Source organism: Hypanus sabinus, chromosome 8 (genome assembly GCF_030144855.1).
Source record: "Hypanus sabinus isolate sHypSab1 chromosome 8, sHypSab1.hap1, whole genome shotgun sequence".
NCBI classification, from domain to species: domain Eukaryota; kingdom Metazoa; phylum Chordata; class Chondrichthyes; order Myliobatiformes; family Dasyatidae; genus Hypanus; species Hypanus sabinus.
Window position 1 is genome coordinate 169,838,025 of NC_082713.1, and position 9,427 is coordinate 169,847,451.

Sequence of the window (9,427 nt, forward strand, 5' to 3'; positions counted from 1 at the left end):
GTTTTCCTTATAGGAGAGCTTACAGAGACAAGTTGAAGTTCTGGACACATTGTGTGCTTGTGACTCTCATCACTTTCACTGTTTGTTCTTTCTTTGCTGAACAGGTGCGTAAATCTTGAATTTGTTATGGATATTGTTTGATTGAAAATCATGATATACCTTCTGGTAGCTGGGGCAATGTTTCCAGTGGAGAAGCAACTATTTAGATATTATAGAATTTTTGGTTTGTGAGTCTTGAGAAGATTTGGCGTAATGGGAAGTGTATGAGGTTTGGTTTTGGATTCATAAAACATACAATATCTCATGCTCTTCATTTTTTTTAATAATCTGAAGTCACAGAGCAATACAGCATGGTGACCCATCCATCTGACCATGAGGCCCTTGTAGTTAGTCCCAACTTCCTGCGTTTGTTCCATATCTGTCCAAGCCCCCCTTCTCTGTATATATCCACATACTACTTAAATCACACTATTATACCTTCCTTAACTGCTTCCTCAGGCAGCCTGTTCCATATACTCACCACCCTCTACCTAGAAAAGATGCCCCTCCTTTCTTTCCACCTTAAAGTTATGGCCCTTCGTTTTGGACTCCCCTATCCTGGGGAAAAGGCTGTTATCATTTAATTTTTTTAGTATTGTTTTACAGCATGGAATAGGGACTTTCACCCCAGCCTAATCTCAGGGCAATTTACAATAACCAATTAATCTGCTAACCTATGTGTCTTTGGACTGTGGGAGGAAACCCATGCAATGCAGTCACAGAGAGAACATATAAACTCCTTACAGGCAGCAGCAGGAATTAAACCCAGGTCGCTGGTACAGTAAAGCATTGTGCTAACTGCTACCCTACCGTACCTCCCCAGTCTACTTTATCTATGCCCCTAATCATTTCTATAATGTTGCTCCTCACTCTCCTAAAGACCTAGCCTGGCCATTCTCTCTATAATTCAAGCCCCGGGTCCTGGCAGCATCCCCGTAAATCTTTTCTGTGCTTAACCACACTTTTCCTGTAGCAGGAGTCCAGAAATGTCCACAATGCTCCTCCTGTGGCTTCCAAGCACCAAAATTAAACATCTTGTTACTCACTCCATACCTGGTAAATAAGCTTTAGGAAAATTCATATTCCATTGCTATGTAGGAATTCATATTCACAAGTGCCATCTGGTAATATAATTCCCTCATCTGTGACATCTTTTGTCATTTTCTTCCCAACTTTATCAGCAGTATTGTGAAGGGGTATTCTTCAGTTTAATTTCAGAGAGGGCATAATTTAAAAGTATTACGGGGATGTCAGGTAAGATCAGTACAATATCGTCGTCTGAAGGACCTACACAGTGCTATGTTCTATGTTAATACAGCCCTTTTTGTTAATCCCTTTTCTTAAATCCAGCTGAGTTTGATTAGTGCATCTCTAAGTAATGCTAATCAGCCGTGAACCCACTGCACAAATCTTACAAAAGATGAATTCTGGCTTGTTCAGCCAAGCAATCTTGTTCAAATTGCAAAGCTTTACCTAAAAGCCAGGACAGGCTTTTATCATGTTTCAGCTAGCTGATCATTCCAGACCTCTGCACAGTGTGCAGAGTGAATCATCGAATCGTCTTGAAACTCTGAAACCAAACCTTGACAACTGGATAAAGTGTATTGTGGCTTAAATTTTAAAAATGGAGATATTTGCAAACTATTAAAATTGGAAGTAATATTTTTTAAATTAAAGCAGTTAGCAAAAAATACCTAAATTGACAACATTGAAACACCAGACAACACTTTGCTTCTTGAAGCCTACCAATCCCCATTAATATCAATGGAACTCAGATCTAAACCACTACACTTGGGAGTCCTGACCTCCCATAGTCCACTGTCCTGTTCTATCAGATTCCTCCTCTTTTCAGCCCTTTACCTCTTTCAGCTAGCTCCTCGCAGCTTCTCCCTCCCTTTCCTCACCCTCCAACCTTTCCCTTCACCTGGACTCACATACCACCTGCCAGCTTTACTACTTCTCCTCTACTCTCCCCCCTCCCCCCCACCTTATTCTGGCATCTTCCCCCTTTTCAGTCCGATGAAAGGTCTGGGCCAGAAACATCAGTTGTTTATTCCTCTTGATAGACGCTGCTTGACCTGCTGAGTTACTCCAGCACTTGCTGTGTGTTGCTCTAAATTTTCAGCCAAGATCCATTTCCGTAGTGAGTACTGAAGCAAAGTACTCAAGTACCTCTGCTATCTCCCCCAGTTCCATACACTTTTCCACTGTCACAATTGATTGGTCCTATTGTCTCACGTTTTATCCTCTTGCTCTTAATGTACTTGTAGAATGCCTTAATCCTGCCCGCCAAGGCCTTCTCATGGCCCCTTCTGGTTTTGCTAATTTCTTTCTTGAGTTCCTTCCTGCTAGCCTTATAATCTTCTAGCTCTCTATCATTACCTAGCTTTTTGAACCTTTCATAAGCTCTTCTTTTCTTCTTGATTAAATTTACAACAGCCTTTGTACACTACCATCCTTTCCGTCTCATTGGAACGTACCTATGCAGAACTCAACGCAAATATCCCGTAAACATTTGCCACATTTCTTCCACTCATTTCCGTGAGAACATCTATTTCCAATTTATGCTTTCAAGTTCCTGCCTGATAACCTCATATTTCCCTTTACTACAATTAAACGCTTTCCTAACTTGTCTGTTCCTATTCCTCTCCGGTGCTATGGTAAAGGAGATAGAGTTGTGATCACTATCTCCAAAATGCTCTCCCACTGAGAGATCTGACACCTGACCAGGTTCATTTCCTAATACCAGATCAAGTACAGCCTCTCTTCTTGTAGTCTTATCTACATATTATTTCAGAAAACCTTCTTGAACACATCTAACAAACTCCACCCCATCTAAACCCCTAACTCTAGGGACATACCAATCGATATTTGGGAAATTAAAATTTCTCTCCACGACAACCCTGTTATTATTACACCTTTGCAGAATCTGTCTCTCTATCTGCTCTTTGATGTCCCTGTTACTATTGGGTGGTCTATAAAAAAAAACACCCAGTAGAGTTATTGACCCCTTCCTGTTCCTAACATCCACCCACAGAGACTCCGTAGACAATCCCTCCATGTCTTCCTCCTTTTCTATGGCCATGACACTATCTCTGATCAACAGTGTCATGTCTCCACCTCTTTTGCCTCCCTCCCTGTCTTTTCTGAAACATTTAAAGCCTGGTACTCGAAGTAACCATTCCTGCCTCTGAGCCATCGAAGTCTCTGTAAAGGCCAAGTACTGATCCACACCCTAATCTCATCCGCTTTGTTCTTAATAGTCTTTGCAATAAAATAGACTCATCTCAAACCATCGGTCTGAGCGCATCCTTTCTTGATCACCTGCCTATCCTCCCTCACACACTCTCTCCAACCACCAGTCTCTTCAGTTTGGTTCCCAACCCCCAACAATCCTAGTTTAAACTCTTCCCAATAGCCTTAGCAAACCTCCCCACCAGGATATTGGTCCCCCTGAGATTCAAGTGCAACCTGTCCTTTTTTTACAGGTCACTCCTGCCCCAAAAGAGATCCCAATGATCCAGAAATCTAAATCCCTTTTCCCCCACTCCAATCCCAGTCACACATTTATCCTCCACCTCATTCTGTTCCTATACTCACTGTCGTGTGGCACAAGCAGTAATCCCGAGATTGGGTCCTGCTTCTCAACTTCCTTCCTAACTCCCTGTAGTTTGTTTTCAGGACCTCTTCCCTCTTCCTGCCTATGTTGTTGATACCAATATGTACCACGACCTCTGGCTGTTCTCCTTCCCACTTCAGGATATCGTGGCCGCGATGAGAAACATCCCAGACCCTGGTTCCTGGGACGCAAATTACCATCCGTGCTTCTTTCCTGTGTCCACAGAATCCCTGTCTGACCCCCTAACTATAGAGTCCCTATCACTGCTGCTATCCTCTTCCTTTCCCTACCCTTCTGTGCCACAGGTGCAGCCACTGTTGCTTCCCCCAGGTAGGCTGTCTCCCCACTGCCCCCAACTGTACTCAAACAGGAGTACTTATTGTTAAGGGGTACAGCCACAGGGGTAGTCGCTAGCCTCTGACTCTTGCCCTTCCCTCTCCTGACTGTTACCCACTTATCTGTCTCCCGAGGCCCCGGTGTGACTACCTGCCAACAGCTCCTCTCTATCACCTCCTCACTCTCCCTGACCAGATGAAGGTCATCGAGCTGCATCTCCAGTTCCCTAACACGGACCCCAGGAGCTGCAGCTTGATGCACCTGGCACAGATGTGGTCGTCCAGGAGGCTAGAAGTCTCCTGGACCTCCCACATCTGACACCAAGCACAGAAAACCGGCCTCACACACATACTTCCTGTCTGTATTCCTACACAGGCAACCTACCTTGTCTCGACCCGTTAACGCCAAAGCCTTCCTACTCTGTTGCTCACTCCACTGACACCTGCTCTATAAGGCTGTCTCCTTTTAAACCCTTATTGCTGTTTTCACTGGCTGACGTCCACACACTTGCAGAGTTGTGCCCTGGTCAAAATGCTGAAGGAATAGCCGTCTCCCTTTAAAGTCTTCTCGCTGATCTCCTCTCATCCTTCTGAATTCCAGTGAGTACAGTCTCCAAAAAAAGTCTACAATTTTCTGTAGATCCAGTTACATCCATAGATGCTGCTATGATTGCAAAGTGCTGTTTTCATCAACTTGTTCACAATACCGTAGTAAAAAGCACCATAATTAAACATCCCAAACCAAATCTATGAAGCACATAATCTCATTGTGTGTAAACTTACCTCGTTTTAATGCTGCTTTGTATGTCCTTTGTTCCTGTTAACAGATGTTTTGTGGACAAGCACTTATAGTTTGAAGTAGCACTCAAAAAGATTTCATTTCACAATAAAGATTGCGGATTGCTTCTTGTTTTCTCAGTTGATTGCACTAAAGCGAAAGATCTTCCCAAGAAGACGAGTGTACACAAATGTTGCTCCTGATCGAAGCAGTGTGTAAGGGGAATGATGACAAACTTCTGTTTTTGTTCTTAAACCAAAATTCAGCTGTTTCTCCAGCAAGAAGGAAGAAAATGATTAATGATCACAGGATGACAGAGGCAAACAAGGCTCTGAATGAAGCAAAAGGAATGGAACTGGGTAGCAGCATTACCCAGGAAAGTAGTGGACCAGAAACTGAGTGTATTTTACAGAAACAACTTGACAGTTGCCTTTTGGGCTTTCTCACAAGCTAAAAAATTATTGAAAGCATGAAAGTGCATCAGGGATGGGAAATCAGTGTCACAAATAGAATTGGTGGAGGTGTTTTCGAAAGGAGTCATTGAAGTGCTGTTCTCAGTGAGATGCACCTACGTACATTGCAGAAATGGTATTATACTGTGTTTGAACTACTGCACTATTAAAAAAAACATTGTGAAATAAGGTGATCATACTGTCACTTTGAGGACTGCGAAGAGCCTGTATTGTCAATTCGACTGTAGGGTCTTTTATGGCGTTTGAACTTTGCAAATGTAGTTGCATTTGATACGATGCTTCATCTATGTGTGCATCAGAGTACTGCTTGTATTAATGTAAAATACATTAACTGATGTAATTTAAATATTTATACTTCGGGTAATATGTTAAAATACACTAATTTTAACATGCTATCCAAAAGTATAAATATTTAAATCTGATCACATCTTTCATCTCAATCTGTTCTTCTCCGCACACTCCGTACCTAAGTGCCTGTCCTGGATATTACAGGTGACAGTGGCGTTAGAAATTTTATTTATTTTAGAGGAATTGGTGCAACTGTGTGACAGGGTGATCGTAATTTTTATTGTATTTGTATGTTCAAAGTGATCCCCTTCTTGAAGCAAATCCATTTTTTATATTTTATCAGAGATTGATGTTTTATCTGTAAATGTGCAATTAACCTTTATGGTTATTAATTTTAAAATAAAATTCTGCCATCAAGATACTAACTGTTTAAATTTTGAATGTAAATTCTTGTCTTTTGCCAGAATACCAGAATCAGGTTTATTATCATTGGTATGTGACGTGAAATTTGTTAACTTAGCAGCAACAGTTCTATGTATTACATAATCTAGCAGAGAGAAAAAAATAATAAATAAACAAGTAAATCAATTACGTACATTGAATAGATTTTTTAAAAACTTGCAAAAACAAATACTGTATAATTTTTTTAAAAAGTGAGGTAGTGTCCAAAGGTTCAATGTCCATTTAGGAGTCAGGTGGCAGAGGGGAAGAAGCTGTTCCTGAATCACTGAGTGTGTGCCTTCAGGTTTCTGTACTGATTCTCACTGATGGTAGCAGTGAGAAAAGGGCAAGCCCTGGGTGCTGGAGCTCCTTAATAATGGACGCTGTCTTTCTGAGACACCGCTCCTTAAAGATGTCTTTGTAGGCTAGTACCCAAGATGGAGCTGATTAGATTTACAACCTTCTGCAGCTTCTTTTGGTCCTGTGCAGTAGCTCCTCCATATCAGACAGTGATGCAGTCTGTCAGAATGCTCTCCATGGTACAACAATAGAAGTTTTTGAGTGTGTTTGTTGACATACCAAATCTCTTCAAACTCCTAATAAAGTATAGCCACTGTCTTGCCTTCTTTATAACCACATCGATATGTTGGGACCAGGTTAGATCCTCAGAGATCTTGATACCCAGGAACTTGAAGCTGCTCACTCTCTCCACTTCTGATCCCTCTATGAGGATTGGTATGTGTTCCTTCGTCTTACCCTTCCTGAAGTCCACAATTAACTCTTCCATCTTACTAATGTTGAGCGCTAGGTTGTTGCTGCAGCACCATTCCACTAGTTGGCATATCTCATTCCTGTACGCCCTCTTGTCACCACCTGAGATTCTGCCAACAATGGTTGTATCATCAACAAATTTGTAGATAGTATTTGAGCTATGCCTAACCACACAGTCATGTGTGTATAGAGCAGTGGGCTAAGCACACACCCCTGAGGTGCGCCAGTGTTGATCGTTAGCGAGGAGGATGTGTTATCACCAATCTGCACAGATTCACCTCATCCTGAATGCCAAGTAAGTGAGTTTTCTTGAGCAACCTCCCATGCAGGACCTTATCAAATGCCTTGCTAAAGTCTATGTAGACAACATTCACTATCTTGCCTTCATCAACTTTCCCTGTTATCTCCTCGAAGAACTCTGTAAGATTTGTTAGACATGACCAACCATGCACACAGCCATGTTGACTAACTCTAATCAGTCCCTGCCTATCAAATACTTGTATATCAGCCCTTTAGAATACTTCCCAATAACTTGCCAATTACTGATGTTCAGCTCACTGGCCTACTATTTCCCAGCATATTCTCAGAGCCTTTCTTCAACAAAGGAACAGTAGTAGCTGTCCTCTAGTTCTCCAGCACCTTGCCTGTGGCTAAGGACGTCTTAAGTTCCTCTGCTAGGACCTCTGGAATTTCTGCTTCAGTCTCTCTCAGGGTCCAAGGGAGCATCTTGTCAGGCTGTGGGGATTTTCTATCCGTGCTCAAAGTACTGCCATTATGATCACTAGATCCACAGTATTCCCTTACATGCCTGTCACCTGTCCTGTCTTGTTCCCTAATAAGAGATACAGTATTGTACTCTCTCTAATTGGGACCTCTGTATATTGATTCAGGAAACTTTCATCTGCACAATTGACAGACCGTCACATCCAGCTTTTTTACAGTGTGGAAATAACTCAATATGTGAAAAGTTAAAATCACCTATCATAACCATGTTATGTTTCTTGTAGCTGTCTGTGATCCTACAAATCTGCTCCTCTAAATCCAACTGACTACAAGGTATTCTGTAACCCCAGCATCTGCAGAGTATTCTATAATACCTCACCTGCAAGTCTGTTGGAGTCATCTACTGTATCTGGTATTCCCAATGCAACCTCCTGTACATTGGTGAGACTCAACATAGATTAGATGGGGGCACCGCTAAGTTGAGCACCTTCGGTCCATCTGCAACAGGCGAGACTGCGCAGTGGCCAACCATTTTAATTCCCATCCCAACCTGTTGGTTCATGGCCTCTACTGCCATGATCAGACCACTCTCAGGTTGGAGGAACAACATTTCATATGCTGTCTGGGTATGTACAGCTCCAAAGTCATATTTAAGTTTGCTGATAACACCACTCCCATTGGGCGAATCAAAGGTGGTGATGAATCAACATATGGAAAGGAGATTGAAAATCTGGCTGAGTGGTGCCACAACAAAAACCTCTCACTCAATGTCAGCAAGACCAAGGAGCTGATTATTGACTTCAGGAGGAGGAAACCGGAGATCCATGAGCCAGTCCTCAGTGGAGGGATCAGAGGTGAAGGTCAGCAACTCTAAATTCCTTGGTATTATTATTTCAGAGAACTTGTCCTGGGCCCAGCATGTAAGCACAATTTCGAAGCAGACATTGCAGCACCTCTTTCTTTAAGAGTTTATGAATATTCAGCATGACATCTAAAACTTTGACAAACTTCTATAGATGCATGGTGGAGAGTATATTGACTGGCTGCATCACAGCTGGGTATGGAAGCACCAATGCCCTTGAACAGAAAATCCTACAAAAAGAGTGGATACAGCCCAGTCCATCCTAGGTAAAACCCTCCCCACCATTAAGCACATCCATATGGAGTGTCCATCATCAGGGACCCCCACCACCCAGGACAAGCTCTCTTCTTTCTGCTGCCATCAGGAAGAATGTACAAGAGCCTCAGGACTCGCACTTCCAGGTTCAGGAACAGTTATTACCCCTCAACCATCAGGCTCTTGAACCAATGGGGATAACTTTACTCAACTTCACTTGTCCCATCACTGAACTGTTCCCACAACCTGTGGAGTCACTTTCAAGGGCTCTTCATCTCATGTTCATAATATTTATTGCTTATTTATTTATTATTATTTTTCTTCTGTTTTGTATTTGCACTATTTATTGTCTTTTGCATGTTAGGAGTTTATCTGCGCTGTTGAGTGTGCTCTTTCATTAATTCTATTCTTGGATTTACTGTGCATGCCTGCAAGAAAATGAATCTCAGGATTGTATGTGGTGACATATATGTACTCTGATAATAAATTTACTTTGACATTTGAACTTTGGGAAGTCTCCAACCTGATGGTATGAACATAGATTTCTCCAAGTTACAGTGATTATTCCCAATTACCCCTACATCATCTTCCATTCCTCTCTGTGGCTCCCCTCTTAATTCTTCTTCCCACCTTACTTGCCTATTACTCCCTCTGGTTCCCCTCCTCATTCCCTTTCTCCCATGGCCCACTATCCTCTTCTATTAGATTTCTTCCTCTTCAGCCCTCTACCTTTTCTAGCCAACCCCTCCCAGTTTCTCACTCCATCCTTCCTCTCCAACTCACTTGGTCTCACCTATCACTTTCCAGCTTGTACTCCTTCCTCTCCCCCACCTTCTTTCCCCT

General features: G+C 42.3%; 1 protein-coding gene across 2 annotated transcripts in view; it reads left to right on the plus strand.

Moving 5' to 3' along the window:
• The window catches only part of gnptab (N-acetylglucosamine-1-phosphate transferase subunits alpha and beta), a 68,451-nt gene extending 59,395 nt beyond the window's left edge, over positions 1 to 9,056 (plus strand). Inside the window, exons 22-23 of one of the 2 annotated variants that reach the window (XM_059978526.1) lie at positions 14 to 104; positions 4,913 to 9,055. In XM_059978526.1, coding sequence (XP_059834509.1) covers positions 14 to 104; positions 4,913 to 4,990 — 169 coding nt within the window. In that variant the 3' untranslated portion in view covers positions 4,991 to 9,055. Of the gene's footprint in view, positions 1 to 13; positions 105 to 4,912 lie in introns of both variants that reach the window. The other variant, XM_059978527.1, reaches the window with a different exon arrangement.
• Positions 9,057 to 9,427: the final 371 nt, after the last annotated feature.